This window comes from Durio zibethinus, chromosome 18 (genome assembly GCF_047325235.1).
Source record: "Durio zibethinus cultivar Kanyao isolate XHJ-2024 chromosome 18, ASM4732523v1, whole genome shotgun sequence".
NCBI classification, from domain to species: Eukaryota; Viridiplantae; Streptophyta; class Magnoliopsida; order Malvales; family Malvaceae; genus Durio; species Durio zibethinus.
The window spans coordinates 10,427,697-10,447,446 of NC_143179.1; the positions used below are offsets into that span (position 1 = coordinate 10,427,697).

The 19,750-nt window shown below is 30.2% G+C and overlaps 2 protein-coding genes across 5 annotated transcripts; both read right to left on the reverse strand.

The window, feature by feature from the left end:
• Positions 1–888: 888 nt before the first annotated feature.
• LOC111299472 (syntaxin-22-like) lies at positions 889–4,017 on the reverse strand. Of its 3 annotated transcripts, XM_089747447.1 has the most exons (8): positions 3,700–4,017; positions 3,497–3,590; positions 3,111–3,238; positions 2,951–3,022; positions 2,448–2,605; positions 2,222–2,322; positions 1,182–1,217; positions 889–1,074 (listed from the first exon to the last, which is right to left on the reverse strand). In XM_089747447.1, the coding sequence occupies exons 1-8, from the start codon at positions 3,888–3,890 to the stop codon at positions 1,036–1,038; spliced, it is 819 nt and encodes a 272-aa protein (XP_089603573.1). In that variant the 5' UTR covers positions 3,891–4,017; the 3' UTR covers positions 889–1,035. The 3 variants fall into 3 exon arrangements, with proteins under 3 accessions (XP_089603573.1, XP_089603574.1, XP_089603575.1); XM_089747448.1 differs by having other exon boundaries at positions 929–1,217; positions 3,700–4,016; XM_089747449.1 differs by lacking the exons at positions 889–1,074; positions 1,182–1,217 and adding an exon at positions 2,011–2,160 and having other exon boundaries at positions 2,243–2,322.
• Positions 4,018–12,442: 8,425 nt separating this feature from the next.
• On the reverse strand, positions 12,443–19,487 carry LOC111299474 (potassium transporter 4-like). 2 transcript variants are annotated; one of them, XM_022894684.2, is made up of 10 exons: positions 19,283–19,487; positions 16,971–16,997; positions 16,618–16,858; positions 16,268–16,510; positions 15,394–15,444; positions 15,004–15,264; positions 14,842–14,894; positions 14,521–14,635; positions 14,180–14,434; positions 12,443–13,750 (listed from the first exon to the last, which is right to left on the reverse strand). In XM_022894684.2, exons 1-10 carry the CDS (start codon positions 19,328–19,330, stop codon positions 12,663–12,665), a joined length of 2,382 nt encoding a protein of 793 aa, XP_022750419.1. In that variant the 5' UTR covers positions 19,331–19,487; the 3' UTR covers positions 12,443–12,662. The 2 variants fall into 2 exon arrangements, with proteins under 2 accessions (XP_022750419.1, XP_022750421.1); XM_022894686.2 differs by lacking the exon at positions 16,971–16,997 and having other exon boundaries at positions 19,283–19,470.
• Between the last annotated feature and the right edge of the window lie 263 nt (positions 19,488–19,750).

Genomic DNA, 19,750 nt, shown 5'->3' on the forward strand with positions numbered 1-19,750 from the left:
TGAAGCTCGCATATCAAATTAGGCTTGTTTGTCAACTGTTTGTACTTTTACACAGCCCAGTATTCTGAAGCCTCGGTCGAAGCATGCACATCTGCTTGATCTTGGTTTCAACTGTTTTTTCTGAAGCCCGCATCTCAACTTGGGCTTACAACTCGGCAGCGTGTAATGTGCCCCATTATTTGGATTTTGGAACATTTTCAGAAGTAATTCCTTTTTAAAAAAAAAAAAATTAATGGACAAAATCGATTCTTTTAGCATCAACATTATTATGTTAATTCCACTAAAAAAAAAGCAAGACCATGTGATGTTGCGCATTCTTTTTAATACCGAATTACTTCAAATTAACTCATGTTAACTCTGCTTTTTTTTTTTTCTAAAAGTAATTTATTAAAAAAATTAGAGCATTTACTTTACACTAAACTTCAACTCTTAAAGATTAAACCGTGGTTCCATCACATTCATATTTGTAACATAGATATCGAAATTCATCACGTTATAGGTGGTGGACGGAGTTTTGAACATAACATAATCTTCAGAGTTCCAAAAATTCATTTGAGACAGCTTGCTCAAGTTACAGAGAAGAGGATGAAGATCCTTAAATAAATATATAAGAGAAGTTCCCTTTCCACAATGGGAAAGAGGCAAGCTACTGAGATTTCTGGAGCTTATTACGTTTTTCATTGGGTATCCCCTGTTTCTTGTGATGCTGTCTTCCTTTCCTTTTCTTTACTAAAGCATAACTCAGTTGAAAATGAGGTAGAACCTTAAACCTTTGTTTTGCTATTTTAATTAGGTTTGTGTCTGCAGAGAATAATCCTATTCAACAATATTTTGAAACAGAGCCATTCCTATTTAATATTTGATTGACTCATCCTTTACGCTGTAATATGGGAAAGGTCAAATGTTTTGATTTAATAATACTCATGAGTTGATGAATCAAGATAGTTTTCCATCAGAGTTTGGTTCCAAGTATTTTTGCCATAATTCTCAACCATTTTTTATGTCAAAATCACAAATATTCTCAAGCACCCACCTTTACTTGAGCACAAAACTGGACCAAACACAACGTAAACCCTGAAATTCACATCAACCAAAAAAAAAAAACATATTTCCTGTATTGCCTGCCATAATTTCATAAAAGCACTTGGACACTAAATAATAAGAACAAGGAGAAAGATTACCAGCACCAACACAAAAATTACCAGCACCCACCAGCACTGCCAAGCCACGATAAGAAACAAGATATCAAGATGAGATACAAAAATTAGGGAAACAAGTGGAATGGTTATTAGATCATATAACACTTAAAAAGCATTATGCTAGGGATACACGATAGTCATGATATAAATATTTCAAATAGATTAAAAACACCGCAGAATGCTATCTCAAAAACCTGCATTTTTACATCTTTGAGAGCTTAATGTAGGAAGGACTAAGGAGCATATGATTCCTTTGCTACAGCCCATTGTGCATGGGACTTTTCATCAATGTGCAACTTTCAGAATAATAGTTTGAATATGATCTTTGTCTTGGAAGGCTTTCATAAGGATTGGCAATGTTGTGAATATGCCTCCCCACTACCTATATGTGTAAGTAGATAGAGTTTTAAAAAGAACTTTGCATACCAGGGACTAAAGCTATGGGTTCATTTAATATTGCCAGTTAAACAACAGCAAAGCTATGAACTAGCCAGCAGTATCTTCCTTAAATTCAATATTATTTATTTGTGGACATATAGATCAGTTGCACGTCAAACCTACGATTTCTATAACATCCATCCAAACGTATGGAATCACATTAAATATTTTCTCAACTGTAATAGACCATTGACAAAAATGAATCTGGAATTGGTCATTTTGTCCTCTAATTTCTCGCTTATGCTCCCTGCCTTCCTCTTCTATCTATATGTCTTATATCATGAGCATTGACCAGACTCTTACATGCAGCAATTAGAAGTCTTTAACATAAGTAATTCATGCACCTCAGAATCACTATGCCTCCTTTCTTGTGACAGTAGTACCTGTCCATTATCTTCTTCCTCTTTATTTGTTATTCAAGTTTATTTGCAATTCATACTCTATCATCAAAGCAAGCACACAGTGAATGGATCTGAAGGTTGAAACAATCTTTGCACATTGTATTTGCTCAGCAAAATTTCAACTACAAATACAAAGAATTTCATGTTCAATAAAATTCTAGAAGTCAACAGTGTACTGCATACCAATGAGGTTTGGGATTTCACATTTTTGGAAGCCTTAGCTAGTTGAACTCTAGTCTCGATCGTTGCAGCAGAGGAAGAATCAATATTTGATGAAATGTCATCTGTCACATGAAATCAATTATCATATAATTAAATAAAAAAAGAAAAAGCAGGTAGCTATATTTTGGCATGCAAATAAAGACGCAAAAATGAATTTAATCTATCTCAAGGGTATTTAGCATCTTACCAACGACCATACCCTGCTCATGGACAAGAACAGCAAGGTCCTTGAATATTTCATTTACTTGTCCTATTTGCTCCTCTACTTCTCTGATACCCTGTTCTCTTTCCTCAATCATAGCTTCATTGAAGGCAATTTCATTATCCAGCAAAACTGCCTCTTGTCTGCACATTTTCTTAGAGTAAATGAACCATAAAAAAAAAAAGCTTTTGCAATGCTTTGCAACAAAAACAACAAATGATGGCACAATGTCGTGGAATGCTGTCTAAATATTTAGAAATTAATAATTTAAAAATTTTAGTGAAATTTAACCAAACCTCTTTCACCCAAAACATAGTTACGCATATAGGAGTCAAAAAGTGTTTGAGAACAATGGATATCAAGAAAAGAGGGAGCCAATATCACGTGCATTCATGGATGCAACTGAAGCTGTTTGATCCATGACATTGACAGTGATGTAGCATCCTAAGTAGAAGAAAAGTGACAAAAAAGGGAAAGCATGTATTCACCTTCTCTGTTCCATAAGAAAAGGTTGTTTCTCTTGAGGCAGAGTAGGTGCCCAAGAATCAATGGAGCCAGAGCTGCATCCAGAGGGCAAAGCATCCAATCTGTAACAGGCCACAAAAAAAAAAAAGAAAATAGGGGATGCCAAATGTAAAAGAGCGATACTTTGTGGGCAAGGAGGGTGGAAGAGCAGCAGGAGAGTAAGTAGACTCGCGTTCAGAGGCCAACTGCTGAACTTTCTGAAATTCTTGCAGTGTGTTCTGAAAATCCCTAGCAAGCTTTGCATCTTCTATCTGAACGCGAAATTTGATGAGTCTTTACTATTTACTCAAACTAAATTCTGGAATGAATTGAACATGTAAAAAGGGTACTTGGAAAAGAAAAAAGTTTAGGCTTTGCTTGGTAGGAAGGATGGAAAGATTATTAATCTAATGGTTAACCTACAAATGAAGCAAGTGGTTATAAATTTAACCACTAGATTAACAAAATTTCCATCCTTACCTCTTTTCATCCTTCCTCCCAAGCAAAACCTAACGAGAAAAGAAAGATACATCGACAGTAGGGTCATGATCGGATTCACTCAAAGCCTTGAGCTTAGCGGAAGTTTCCTTCACTAATTGCAGAATCCTTTGCCTGGTACTGTGCCTGTCGATCATTTCATTTGCAACTTTGTCAGAAATTATTTTGCTGGAAGAAGAAGAATGCATCTTTAATCTGTTACTATCAGTATATAAGATAAGATGAAAAAAAATACAGCTTTTGGCGTTGATCAGGAGTGTCCTTGGCTGTGCCGATGGCATCCATAAGGCGACGGAATGCAGCAACGGCGGTGTTAATCTGGAAGATACCGGCTGCCACCGCTTGTGAGGGGCTCTTGGACGCCATCGATGATGAAGATGAGGAGGGCCGACCCCGACCACCACTTGTAACGTCTTGAAAGCTCATGTTTCGCCTTCCTTTGGGTTTCGACTTCCCAGAAACAAAAAATTCCACTCTTTGCCTGACTAACAGAGAGCTGAGAGCAGACAGTATTTCAAAGTACCCCCATTCCAGGCCTAAAAGTTTCTTATCCGTACAATAAATTAAAATCCATTAAATAGATTTAAGTATAATTTTTAAATTCCCTTAAAATCGAATTTTAAATAAAAGCTTTAAAATTCGAGTAGATCCAATTCATTTAAATTCATATATATATATATATATAATTTTTTATTTTTATTTATGTAAATATTTATATATAAATTAGTTCATAAATGTATAAAAATTAAAAACAAAAATTATATATATAACTTTAATTTTTACATGTATAATTTTTATTTTTAATTTATATATATGAATTAAATATAATTTGATTAAATTTAATTTAATTATATTTTTTAATTTTTTATTATAAATTAAATTTAATGAATGAGCTTAACATATATTTTTTTAATTTAAATCAAATTTTAAAAAATTTCAAAACTCAAAAGTTTCGTTAAATTGAATTTAACAAATGTATAAATTATAAATATTAAACATAAACATAATCTGAATTTAACCCGATCCCATACAGATACACTTTTACCCCATACCCAATGACCAATGCCCTACCCTGTGAATGTTATGCCTAACACAGTGACACGGTTTTGGTTTCGATTTCGATGCGGTTTCAATTTTGGTTATGGGTTAATTAAAACATCGATCACTCAAATATATTTTAAAAATATTATTAAACTTTTAAAATTTTTAATTTAATTATTAATATTTAAACAATAACATTTTTTTATGAGTCATCTATTAGTCAGTAATGTATATTAATATGATAATAATATCTTAGTTATTAAGTGTTACATGATATTATAATGTTAATAAAATTATTTTTTAAAATTTTTATTGTTACATCAATTAGAATGTTCATTCTATTGATTTGATTGATTTTGAATCACTTTGTCTAATATCAATTTCTCAAATTAGTTTATTTTATTTTATTAATCAAATCAAATTTATTAATTTTAAAAATTAATTAATTAAATTTAATTCGATTGATTAAATTAATTTTTTTATTAACAGAATAATAAAATACATTTAAATTAAATTATATTTTTAATTTTTTAGATTTTATACATAAAACAAACTAAATAAAATTATTTAACAAAATATTTAAATATCAAACTATTAAATTAAAAAATTTAACAACTTATAAAAAATGATTTATTTTATGTATTTTTAGTTTTATATAGGTTTTTCTTGTATTTTGGTTAATTCGACTATTGAATTGGATGAATTTTGATATCCGTAAAAAAAAATATATTTTTTAATCTCTGTAATACTTGGATATAAAAATTTTCTTTTACAATTATAATTAGTATTTTCATGATTTTTATTCTTAAATTTTCATTATGTTTTATCCTTATTTTATTTTGAAATTTATTATCATGTCATAAAAAGATAGCTAAAAATAACATGATTAATTAACTCAAATTTGTTCATAACTCAAATTAAGTATATATAATTTTTTTACTTATTTAAAATTTTAATTTAATTAAAAATTAATATAACACACAAAATTATATAAATGAACTAATCTGACTTGATTTCAATTGATTTTAAACAATCAACAACTTAATAATTATTTAAAACTCAAAATGCTTGAACATCACCAAATTTTGAAATTGAAATAGTAGCCTAATCATATATTTCTTATTTTTATTCCGTAACAATTTAAAAAAAATTTATTTAAGCTTTTTTCTGCATCTTTAATGTCTCATTTTTATTGCTAGTAGAATTGGTTAATTAATTTTAAAAAATATTTTTAAAGTAAAATTAAAATTATAAGTAATTGATTATACATTTTTTATGGATTTAAGATGATTTAAATCCAGTTTTTAAAACAAAGAGATGTATTTACTAATTATTTAGTCAAATTTGATCGGGTGCATAAGTGAATAATTAAGTATATTATGAATAAAAGAAGATAATAAAACTTGATTTAACCTAATTCATTTCGATCTTAAGTTTAAAACTCTATTTGAAATTATAAAAAGTCAAATTTCAAAATTATTAAATAAAAATTTATCAAATGAATTTTGCTAATGAACACCCTTAAATTACTTTTAAATTTAGTTCAATTATAATTTATAATAATATTTTAGCTAAAATATTTAAAAAGTCCTTGAACAATTTCACTTTTTTTAAAATAAACTCTTATATTTTTATTGTACCTAAATAAACATTTTATTCTTTGATTTGTATTCAAATAAGCTTTTATTTCAAACCAAAATTTGATTTATGTGAAAGGTTAATTTAGGTACAATCTAAAGATTAAGAGCTTATTTTGATAAAATTAAAGTTTAAAAGTTTTATTTAAGTGCAAATTAAAAATTAAAAATTAATTTTGGTATAATAAAATTTTAAAGGATTATCTAAGTAAAGTGGTAAAATTCAATGGCATTTTTGTTGTTTTAATCTAATATTTTTATATTAAATGTAACAACAATAATTAATTTGATAAATTTTAATACTTTTGAACAAATATTACTTAATATGGTAACCTTAAAAATTTTGATACAATAGTAAATATTATTCAACTTATATAATGAGAAAATAAAGAAATATACAATAGTTCTTCTAATAACATAGTTTTATTTTAATCCTAACAAAATTTTAAATAAATACATTTATATATTTTTCATTGAAATATCAAATAGCACTAATTTTTTTATCATATGAAGAAGATAGAGTTATTCATAACCGGTTAATCTTTCGTTTCATTTTTTTCTTGGCATAATCTTTCATTGGTGTTTCCATTGATTAAATGTAATTATACATTCTACTAATTGAAAGTTTAAATTTTCTTTTATTTGAAAATTTTTATTATTTAAAAATATTAAAATGCATAATTTTAGAAATTAAAATGAAATAAAATAAATTCTTAACCTTAGTACTTGTCATTTTTTTTCTTAAAAAAATTTTAATTCTCAAAACAACAAACTTATGGCGCCTATACGATTTATAATAATTTCATTTTTAATATTAACTGTAACGCTTCCAATCTCATATCAGAATGATGTGTTGATAAGGAATGATATATATGTAGAGATTTAATTTCAAACTTACGAGGCATCTTTTGTGGGACAAAATCGTGAAACCTTTGATCCAAAGTGAATAATACCTCGCAGGTTTGGTGCGGATTTTCATAAATGGTATCAGAGCGGTCACCAGTCCACAGTTGTGAGAGTCACTAAATGCTACATGGTGGAGCCGTGAGAGTCACTAAGTGCTATACGATGGTCTGGTGTGATCTTGGTCCTGTGGATGTACTTAGCTTGACAGTAACGTTAAGCATTAAAGGTGGAGAGATTGTAACGCTCACAATCCCACATCAGGATGATGTGTGGATAAGGAATGATATATATGTAGAGACTTAATCCCAAACTTACAAGGCATCTTTTGTGGGACAAAATCGTGAGACCTTCGAGTCAAAGCAGATAATACCTCACAGGTTAGGTACGGGTCTCCACAAATGGTCCCCAGCTCAAATAATAATTGGGTTAGACTAATACTAAAGCCTATCAGTTTATGAAGACATTATTTAGTAAAAGAAAAAAAAGGTTGAAGTATTAGATAAAAGAAAACCTAACTAGGAAATAGAGTTCTTATTCCTCATCTTTCTTAGGGTTAGAGAATATAAAAAATCAAGTTAGAGATTCACAATCAGAGGCTACAATCAAGTTAATCTCTTAAAGGTGAGTACATGCCCTCTTTTTATTTAAAAAGAAATATCAAGTTGATTGCTATTATTTGGAGTTGAAGTTTTGAGAGCAAAACCAAGAAAAATCATGAAATATTTCATTAATCTTCATGATCTATTTAGGTAAATTATTGGGTTTTGTTTATTTCATGTTCTTAAGATTTATTGATGATTATTGAATGGAGTTTGAAGGTTGAAAGTAAGGATTTGAGTTTTTAAAGATTGAAAGAGAAATTTTATTTTTGGATGAGATATTATGATCTGTAATAATGAATTAAAATAAAATTTTGTATTAATGGATAGATTATTGCTGTGATTATTATATATCATTGGAAAGCATGTTGAATCTAGTTTTCTAATGAAATAAACGAAAGTCAAATATGAGTTTTCTATGAAAAATTGTCTAATTTTAACTTAAGGATATGCAGGCTGTAAGACAACAACATCAGGGTTGAATTACGAAATTTTTCTTAATTTGTATACAAGGATTTACAGATTAAGCATATATGTTTGGAAACCTTATTGAGTCTACTTTCCAATGAAATAAGTGGAATTGAATTTGGAGTTTCATGTGAATAAATATATAATTTTTATTAGAAGGTATACAGGTTGTTTGGTAGCAGTATATGACATGGATTTCAAAAATTTCTTATAATTAATATACAAGGAATTACGATGTGTGCCATATATGCTTAGAAAGCTTATCAAGTCTAGTTTCTAACGCATTAAAGAGAACATAATTCTGATTTGGATATATTAAGATATGATTATTTTAATGAAAAGAGGTCAAGCTGCTAATATTAATTAATTAAGTTAACCCTTTGTGTAACTTAGTTAATTTTTGTATAAATGGTCTAAAAAAGGGTTGATTAAATTCTAATATGTTGAAATGATCTTGGATAGGCCATTAATTATTTTGAGAAAAAAACTAAGTGGTGGAATCGAATGGAGGTAAGTAGAATCTCACACACTTTACTTGTTTTTGAATCTATGTATATATATATGTTTATAAATGAATGAATATTTTATTTCATTATTTTCGATATATGAAAATAAGATCAAGCATATGATTATTTTGTGTTTTTGCTATGTAAATGATGGATTATGATTATGAATGAAATGAGAAAATGATTTATGTTTAAAGAATGATTTTTGTGATAGCTACATTTTTACATCTTTGAAAAGTGGGATCATCAACACTAAAACTAGTTCTACGGCCCTAGCTAATAGGTTATAGTAGTTAGCATAGACATGATCATACGGCCCTGCTAATGGGTTATAATAGTTAGCGTAATGCTCTAACTAGCGCGTTATAATAGTTAGCAATGATCATGAGGATGAAATTATTGATACGATCAGTGTCACAGGTTATAGTAGTAACCGTAGATAATGATGAACGATTGATAATGATGATTTATAATGATGATGATTTGCAATGATTTTTAAAGATTGATTCATGATTTGTATAGAAAGATAATTATGATGAATTTTAATGATTGATCCATGGTTTTGTTTGATTATAATATTTGAATAGTAACATATTTTATAATGATTTATGAATTTACGAAATGCTTGACAGAACGATGATCTTGAAATATTTTGACATTATGATTTAATGAATGTTTTGAATGATCTATATGATATGTATGAAAATATGCTTGATCCGGTAATGTGTGTGAGCCTATACTTACTGAGCTGTGGGTTGCTCATTCTCCATTTACTTTTTCTTTACAGATGACTAAGTGATAAGTTTGATTAGTCTTGTGTGAAGCTAGTAGATGAAATGGGTAAGATTACTTAATCGTCGGAGAATATGTTGGCCAATGAGATTTTAAGAGTCAGTTTTATATTTTATATGGTTTATATTTGGATATATAAAGATGTATCATCAGTTGGATTAAAGATATGAATTTTATTTGGTAGATTGTTTTATTGAAGAATTTTAGAATGATTAAGAAATAAGGCTTCGTATTACTTTGGGATTTTCTTCAAGGTAATACGATCGTGTTACGTCTTGCTCTCAAAGCGTGACATTAACAATATAAAATTTCATGAATGAATGCAACATTAGCAGTGGCAAAAAAATGTAAATTAGCATAAACATATTCAAAATATGGTTCTAATAAAATTTGTCACACCTTAAAAAAATTCACCAAAAATAATTAATCTTATTTCACTTAATAATACTTTACTTAAAATAATTCATGTTTTCAATCATCGTGATGACAAAGAAAAGTGCACAATTTAATATAATTGAAAAAGATTAAATTATCCTAATATATAAATTAGTAAAGGTGGCTCAGTTCTTATATCAATTTAGTTTTGAGTTACTGGTAACTCTATCACCTTTTAAATTATCTAATTTTATAAGTGAAAAATCCAATTGAACTTTTCAAAATGTTTAATGAATTACATAGTACTATTGTTGATGAAAGGTGCTTGCAATTGATTGTATTTGATTTGATATATATTAGCTTTTTTCATAAAAATAACAATTATAAAAATTCTAAAGGAAAAAATACAAAAGATAAATTAATTATAAAGGTTAGGTTAAACTATAAAAATAAATATATTAAAAAATCATTTCAAGTGACTAAAAAGATTTAATTATGTTTGTCAATGATTAAATGATTTATATAAAAAAATTATCAAATGATCAACTCATAAAACATATAAATAATAAAATCATTAACATACATATATAGTTAGCAAATAAATTAAAACAAAAAATTGAAAAGGAAAAAGACAAAAAATAAATAAATATGCTTCAATGACTTAATTATGATTATCTTTAATGAATTTATTAATTATGATTATTTTGAATGAATTTATTTATTAATGTAAACTACATGTTTAATTGTTTTTACAATAATAAAAAACAAACTCCATATAATTGTCCTATTGTTATGCAAACTAATAAGTTTCGATCCCATTTTATTTATATTTTTATTTAATAGAAAAATCTTATATTGTTCCTTAATACGAGTCTAATTAAAAAGGTTCATTTAAATTAAATTTTATAAAAAAATTTACTAATAGTAGTTTAATTAATTATTTTTAACATTTTTAGAATTAAAATTTTATTAAGAATATTTTGATCAATCGCTTTTAGTTGATGGCAAAAAAAATCATTTTTATCATTTTCGAGATTAATTATAAAAAAAGTCTAATAATAAAAAAGAAAATTCATTTAAATTAAAATTTACAAAATTTTATTAAAAGTATTTAATCAATCACTTTTCACATTTTTTGAACTAAAATTTTAAAATTTTAAGTAGCTAATTTCAAATAGACACTATTTTTAATTTTAGTTGATTTAAATTAAACTTAAATAAATAAATAAAAATTATATATATATATTAAGATAATTTTCTTAATTTAAAAAGTTATTGTAATATTTTAATACACTTTTAAATATTAAAAAAATATATTTACCTGTATCGAAAGAAACAACAAATTCACTATCAATATTATTAATTGACTTTGATCCCAATGATCTATGTTAATTAGAAGCATATTACCATATGACTAAAAAGTCTTGTACGATATATATATATATATATTATATGTATATCTTTTAAGATTTAGTGAGAAATTTAATAAAAATTTAACTAATTTTTGATTTTTTAAAGTTTAAATTAAATAAATTTAACTATATATAAAAATAAATTTATAAAGTAGGAACAAATAATTAAAGGAGTATTTGTTTAAAGGTAATTTTTCATCAAACCTCTATTTTAATTGTAGGATACACTTTTATTTTTTAAAATTTTAACAAATTAATATGAAATGAAAATTAAAAACGAAATCATTAAAATAATAATAAAAAATAAAACACATGTGCATATTTAATTATTTCTAAAAGTGTGTCAAATTTGATCCTGCATTGATGTTTATATTGTTTTAGTGTTTTGTTTACTTACGAAAATCAAACCAAAAGCAAGACTAAAATTTTTCGATTTGATTTCAAGTCAAGGTTTTTTACCCAATTAAATTTTGCACTGGTCTTACTCACATATTAACTAAGAATAACAATGAAAAAAAGAAACAACAAAAACATGAGAAAAATGCTATTGAATAACAGCTAATTCATTAAGTAAGCCAGAAATGAGAAATCAACTATAAGTAATTAATATTTTTATTCATATGAAAAAAATTAATAATAAAATATTATTTAATTTAATATTTATTAAAATTTTCATAAATGATAATTTAATAATAAAAATCATTTAAATTAAATTTTATTTAAAATTTTATTAAAGGTATTTCAATAACTCACTTTTAATATTTTAAGAATTAAAATTTTGTTAAAAGATATTTTAATCAATTACTTTTAATAGTTTTAAAATTTAAACACACACACACATATATATATATATATATATATATATCTATATATCTATCTATTTAGATATAAGAGTTAAAAGGGTTGATGTGTTTTTTTTTTTTTTCAATCACTCACTTTTAATATTTTAAGAACTAAAATTTTGTTAAAAATATTTTAATCAATTACTTTTAATACTTTTAAAGTTTACATATATATATATATATATATATATATATATATATATATATATATATATATATATATATATATATATATAGAGTTAAAAGGGTTGGCGTGTGTGTGTGTGTTCTTTTTTAACAAGAGACAGGGTTTCGGGTTTAACCCCACATCCCCACGTTATATTTGAACTTTGGAGGGACTGATACCATACTCCTTATCATGCTTCTTCCTAATGGTAGTAAAATACTAAAAGCGCAGATCTCAAAGAAATGTTATTAACTTATTAGGTGAATAATAATAATAATAATAATAATAATGACCGAAAATGCCATTTATCTATATACATGGAAAAGGTGAGCTTCCGCGTGAAAGAACTATATCCAATAGACCCACGAACCCTCGGATTGCAATGTGCCTTCATGTTCCTACGCAAAGGCAACACCTACCTCTGACTATAGCCACACAGATTCTTCTCAAATGACTAGACATAATATATCATTCCAACTTCAATAAGATTGATGTGAGGGATGTTTAGTGCTACCGCAGGGCCCCTACAGTTCTTTCTAAGAAATGAATACCCGATATCAATAACAAGCTTTTTCAAAAATGATGAACTTCTCCTGGCCTTCACATATGAGTGACCCATTATATATGCAACCCCTGCTTCCTTGGCCTGGATCAAATCCATCAGCTCTTCCCTAACCGAAATATCCACACCGGCACTTGTTGGTACTTGAAATCTCACATGGCGCCTCCAAACTGGTGGATTCTCATCATCATAAGCAGTTCGCAAGCTCTGTAGGGTTAAGGATTTGCTGCTTTGGATGGAGTTGCTAGCACTGCAATCCTCTATTTCAGTAATTATTAAACTTGAGCTTGATTGGATGCTCTTGGTACTTATAACAGCCATCCTCCCATCATATGATGAACTCTCAGAACTACAAAATTGTGGTTCTCCAGCTTCCATCTGGATGAACTCTGCTATGCTTTGTATAAGCTGGTTCTCAAAATCCCCATCATCTCGCTGGATATCTTTGTAGCCATATCTGACAATACACCTATACATTTGATATGGCCTGGGGCAAATCCGACCAATAAGAAAGCGTTCTTCTGGTGAAACATATGGGACAGGAACTGATTTCACACAAACAAAAACTAACACCTTATGGAACGCAGGCAGGTTTGTGACAAAGTGAGAGAAGATTGCAGGGACTCCTGTCACCAGTTCGGAGTATATGAGGCCTATTCCAGGCACACGGACAATACCAAGGCTAGGACCCAAGCCAAGCAACCATTTCAATGATACTTTGTTGTGCAGATCAAAGTTGTACTTTTTGCGAGTCCCATAGTGCCAAATGTACATAACCATCATAAAGATGACTGCCAGCACAAGAGGCACCCATCCTCCTTGAGGCACTTTCATGAGTGCTGCTGATAAGTAAACCCCTTCAATAAACCAGAAGAACAGAAGGAACATTGCAGCAAGCAAAATGCTTTTCTGCCAAACACAGGTTATCACAAGTGCCATGAGAAATGTTGTAATGAACATCACCGCCATGCATGCAAGGCCTGAAACCAAAACCAAATCCAAATATGAAACATCAGCATCACAGGCAAGGAAGACAGTCTTCACATATATTCCTCTTTACGATATTCTTTTCAGCATTTAAATTATGGAATTGATCAACTTTCCCCGTGTAAGAGAAAAGGAAGAACATAAGAAGCATACTAGTTAGTCATTCCAAGTCCAAACTCTAAAGTGCATGTAACAAAGTCCATTTCCAGTGGCTTTGCTTACAAGCAAGGAAAGGAAATGACAAAGTTTGGCTACAAATCTATCCAAAAAAAAAAAAAGGTTTGCCTACAAAAGACAATACCCATTTTAAATGAACTAGTAATTTAATACTTCATATAGACACAAAATTTGATTATTATTTAATCATATTTTTCTCAAGAACATTTGAGGGGAAAGGGAGCATTTATAAGAGAATGAATTACCATAAGCATTTCCGATTAAAGTTGTATCTTGAAATCCAATAGTTATGGCAAGAGTAAGGATCATGAGTATCCAGTTTATTTCAGGGATGTAGATCTGGCCATATATATGTTTTGAGGTGTGAACAACTTTGACTCGAGGAAAGCATCCAAGGGCATGGCATTGTTTGATTATAGAAAAAGTGGCAGTTATAACAGCCTGACTCCCGACAATAGCTGCAAGGGTGGCAATTACAAAGACAGGCCAAAAAACTGGACCTGCAAGGATAATAGGAAAAATTACAGGAATTTAAATGTTACAACAATGTTTAGAAGCAAGACAGTTGATATGAGATTGCACCAACCAGGAATTGAATCATAAAAACTGTTAGGAATTGAATGGAAGTTTCTCGATAAGAACGCAGCCTGACCCATGTATTGTACAACCAAACATGGGTATATTACAAATGCAAATGCAAGCTGCACAGCCAGGAAAATTGTCAAGTTTCTAACTTGTAATTCATTTAAAACACAAGTTCATTATTGAATTCAACTGAGGTAGCTTAAGATGGCAAAAGGATGAGGTTTATATGGCAAGGGGATAAAAGTCATACATTCAACCCAAAATCTACTATAACACTTCAGGAGTGAAAAAAAAATATATGAACAAGAGGAGTTACACTCACCCTAATTGATAAGGCAGTGAAATGACCAAGGTCTGCAAACATAGCTTCAGTACCTGGCGAGACCCAAAAAGTGCACATGATCAGTAACCATTATATCAACTTAGTCAATTAAAACAAAAGCTACCATGTATTTGGTGGATAACCAGAGGCAAAAAAACCTACCAGTTATTGAGAGAAGGATCCCCCCAAGAGAAATCCAGCCATCTTTACCAGTCTCTCTAAAGAACTTGATAATATAATATGGAGAAACTGCATGAACAATCTTCGGGTTCCAACATATGATGTTGTACAAGCCAATGGAAAAAATTGATACCAGCCAGATGATCACAATTGGCGCAAACATAAAAGCTACCCTGTGCGTGCCAAAATGCTGCAGAGCAAATAGGCCCACCAATATGACACAAGCAAGCAAGAGGAGTTCGCCTAGGTTCAAAATAAAGCCAATTATTAAGCCCTATAGGAAAAAGGAAATATCAAGAGGAATTGTGAACCCAAAGTTTAAAAAAAAAGTCATAAAGAGGAAAAGAAAACAAAATTAGAGAGTGGAATTACCATTAGTTAATTTATTTTCAGTAACTTGTAGCCCGGATGCCGATGAGAGAACTGCAAATGTAAAAACATTTAACCCCTTACCCATGGAGAGAGAGAAACCATTAAAACAAACAGTTCCATACGAAAAGGCACAAGGTAGAGCAACAAAATGGATGGAAATTTTACTTAAAAGTTGAAATATCAGCATCAGGACATGCCAAACAGCATCCACCACAAACAATATACACTACAGATGGGAGGAATCACGCAACCACTTGACAAAAATAATAAATATGAAAGTCTACAATGGCACCACTATGCTCATGAAAGTACTTCTGATAATCAGTCACTGTTATTAAAAAGGCACACTGAATTAAACCGGGGGTCAACTATGTCCAAATGAGAAGTAAGCACGCTGAATTAATCAACATATCTGGCCAAAAAAGATTAATCAACATAGTTATGTAAATCCAAACACAACGTGCAAAGCTGCCACACTGATTGAATAATCTTACAAATGGTTCAGCCAAGCAAATTCAAGGAAAAGGATTCGTTTAACCTTCCCCAACTAGTTTAGGATTAAATCCTTGTAAAATTGCGTCTTTAGGATGTAAAATACCAACAGAGTTATTCATTAGAATCTCTTGTCTTGTTCATATGAAAAATATCAGCAGAGCTATTCAGGGGAATGTCTTCTTAAGCTCACAACATTCATCCACACTTATTGATGTCATAAAAGCTACAACCAATGATTTTGCTTATTGTTGCTTATGCCACATATATTTTGAGAAAATTCCAGGTAGGAAAAAGTAGTAAACTTTATAATCCACCGCCAGATGGATGATAATCTAGGAATTTATGATATTCAAATTTAGTTACCCATATTAATATCTACCTGATATTGCTGGAGTGAGCACACCATCACCTATGACCATAGAAGCACCAAAGAGTACCACAACAAGAAGGGCTGTCCTTAGCCTTTTATGCTTCTCCAAAAATCTCTTCAATGGAGAATCAACAGCCTGTGTTGACGGCCCATATTTGTAGGCTGACAGCTCTTCATCAGCTGCTTGCTGATTGGGAAGCAAGCTAAACTTTCCGTGTCTACAAAGCAGCGAGTAAAGAGCGAAAGTGCCACCTGACAAGAATTCATACATATCAACTTGCAAATGGTTAGCCAAAGGGATATAATTTGATTTTTATTAAAGAGTAGTATCCATCATGAAATTTGATGATTCACCACACCTTCACCATTATCATCTGCACTCAGCACGATAAACACATACTTAAGAAGGGGTATAAATGTAAGGGTCCAAAAAATCAAGGAAAATGCTCCAAATATTGCCTCTTCATTTTGATGATTCTGCAACTTCCCTATGAACGTGCTTGAGAAAACATAAAGAGGTGAAGTGCTCAGGTCTCCATACACCACACCCAAGCTCTGGTATGCTAATATTAGGTTCCGTGAGAGATTGACCCATGAAAGCTGCAAAAGTGATACAGGTACCAAATAATTTACATTTTCAAATAAGAACAAAATGATAATGAAATGATTAATGCCAAAACATACGTAAAACTAACAACAACAACAAACTAACCTTTATATCCCATAACTTTGGGATCGGCTGTATGAAAGACCAAAAAAGGAATCATGTTAGGTTGTAGTTTTGCATCTTCTTGCACCACTCATTTCTATTAAAAAAAAAAAAAAACTTTTCATCTACTTCTTTAACCCTCATATCATTTCTTATTACTTGCATGCACGTCTTTTGTGATCTACCTCTAGAAGTTTTGGTCTCTCCCAAATCTAGAAACTCATTTCCCCTAACTAGTGCATAGATAGGCCTATGATTCACATGTCCAAACGGCCCTCTCTCATCTTTTCCTCAATTCGGACTACCTTTAATTTTCCTCAAATCTCTTCATTTTTTACTTTGTTTCTTCTTGTCTTACCACACATCCATCTATGCATCCTCATTTCAGCTATGCTCATTTTTTTCTCATGTTGTTTTTTAATGGTGCAACACTTAGTCCCATATAATAATGCAAGCCTTATAGTTATTTAATACAACTTCGCCTTTAACTTTAAAAACATGTAGCAATCACACAACACACCTAATGCACTTTGCCACCTAACCCATCCTACTTGAATTCTACGATTTACATCCCTTTTTATCTCAGAATCACTCTAAATAATTGATCCCAAACATCGAAAATGACTACTCTTTTGTACCACCTCACCATCCAACTTAATCACACTAGCACTTGCTTCCCTATGACTACTAAACTTATATTCCATATATTCAATTTTAGATCTACTCAATTTAAAGCCTAGAGACTCTTGTGTATGCATAATTCTAATTTCGCATTAAGATCATGACTAGTTTTAGCAACTAGGACTAAATCATTGGCAAATAACATACACCATGGCACTTTGTCTTGGATATGTCCAGTGAGTTCATCCATAACTAACGCAAAAACAAATGGACTTAGTGTTGACCCTTGATGCAATCTCGAGGTAATGGGAAAGCTATCAGTTAAACCTTCAAACATCCTTACATTCGTTACAACTCCTTCATACATATCTTTAACTATGTTAATATACTTTAAAGGAACTTCTATCTTTTTTAAAGCCCACCAAAACACCTATTGGGGAATTTTATCGTATACTTTCTCCAAGTCAATAAATAGCATATGTAAATCTTTCTTTCTCGTCTGAAAACCCTCCAATAAAAGACTCAATAGGTGAATTGCCTCAGTACATAAAACTAAAACTCCAGGAAACTGAAGCAGAGTGGTCAATACAGAGAATATTAAGTAGAAAAGGCAAATCTAAAGTTTAAAAAAAAAGATGAAAGTATTCTAATATTAGGAGTTAACACCAAAGTTATTAGATTCATGGTACAAATTGTCACTATGCCCTCCTGTTGGTTTTAAGAAGTTGTTTTGACAAACTAGATACATGATTCTGCCATAGTGATCAGCATGTAATTTTGGCATTGCTGAAGTAGGAATAGGAAACACTGATTATGCAGGATGGTTGTCCTTTTCCTCAGGAATATAACTTTGTTAGCTGCCATTTAGTGACACGGGTTCCATGAAATAGCAGGTCAAAACTTTAGTTTCCATGCTTAGAAATTGAAAAGGCAAAGGAGCTGCTCTAATCAACGGGAAACCAAAAGAAGTCAAAAAATCAATGGCGGGTGCAAATAGTAAAAGGTGAACTTTAGGAAAGAAAGAGGAAATTAATGAAGAAGTTCCAATCTAATGGTTGAGCTACAATAGAACATGTTATGAATGTCAACCATTAGATTAAAAAATCAAACATAGAGAGTTTTGCTATTGCGCCACATAATTAGAACTACAATCCAGAAATAGGTTTACTACCTATATAACATTCTAGCAAAATGAACAACTGATCTTTATTTAACCTTCTAACACAGGTTTGTGGATCTATGAGGAGAACTCAAAATATTTCAAATTTAAAATCCTTATATATATATATATATATATATAGACACACACACACACACACATAGATACATATCAGAAGGCTAAGTAGAAAGAAAGAAAGAAAAAAAATGACATGAAAAGCAATCTAAGCTGAAAATCAGCAAGGGTAGATTGGCAAAGCAGAATAGAGTGTGATTGATTCGTTGATGGAAATCCATGCTCACTCAAGAGTGGAATGCAAAAATGAATACTGAACAGCGGATTAAAATAAAAAATGAAACAGCTACTCCTAGTGACAGCAACGACGGCAGCTGAATGGTAGAGCTCAGATAGAGAAGTAAGAGATGAGTCCGGATTGTAAAGCATCGCAAAACAATAAGATTAGGAGTGAGAAATGAAATGATGATCAAACACACAAGAACGAGATTCAAAACTTAAAAATAAAATAAACCCTAACCCGGGAAGGATTTCGAGAAGGAGTCAAGACTCCAGATTCTGGCTCCATGGAAAGCAGACTCACTCAGAGAGGCTTCAGTTTATATATGTATTTTTTTAAGAAAAAGCGCTTATTACAGTTGCGGCTGGGCTGGCGTGGTGAGTGATGAGAAGATTTGAATGTCAAATTTCTCTGCTTCTTCTCAAATCTTAAATTAAATCCTATTGATTGAGCGCTTTCCCAGTCAGTATCCTTCCAAGCTTAGCCAACGGAACGAACCTCTGCGGAGCGTGTAACACAGTTGCCAAACACGTGCTATATGCGGTCAACTTACCAATCCTCCTATTCTTTTTTTAATTTTTAATCATGCATAGTTACATATGTACGTACATGCACCTCCGATTACTAACTTAGATAAGGAAATCCAAATTTTCCATATTTAAGATTGTATCTTTTAATTAATTCCTTATTTTTCTTTTAATAAACATT

Coding starts and splice junctions, on each gene's coding strand:
- LOC111299474 (XM_022894684.2), bottom strand. CDS start 19,330: ATGGAGCCAGAATCTGGAGTCTTGACTCCTTCTCGAAATCCTTCCCGG. Junction 15,265..15,393: donor TGAAAATAAATTAACTAATG/GTAATTCCACTC, acceptor TTTTGAACCTAG/GCGAACTCCTCTTGCTTGCT. Junction 14,895..15,003: donor GATCCTTCTCTCAATAACTG/GTAGGTTTTTTT, acceptor GGGTCTCGCCAG/GTACTGAAGCTATGTTTGCA.
- LOC111299472 (XM_089747447.1), bottom strand. CDS start 3,890: ATGAGCTTTCAAGACGTTACAAGTGGTGGTCGGGGTCGGCCCTCCTCA. Junction 3,023..3,110: donor CCACCCTCCTTGCCCACAAA/GTATCGCTCTTT, acceptor CTCTGGATGCAG/CTCTGGCTCCATTGATTCTT. Junction 1,075..1,181: donor TAATTTTTGTGTTGGTGCTG/GTAATCTTTCTC, acceptor TGTGAATTTCAG/GGTTTACGTTGTGTTTGGTC.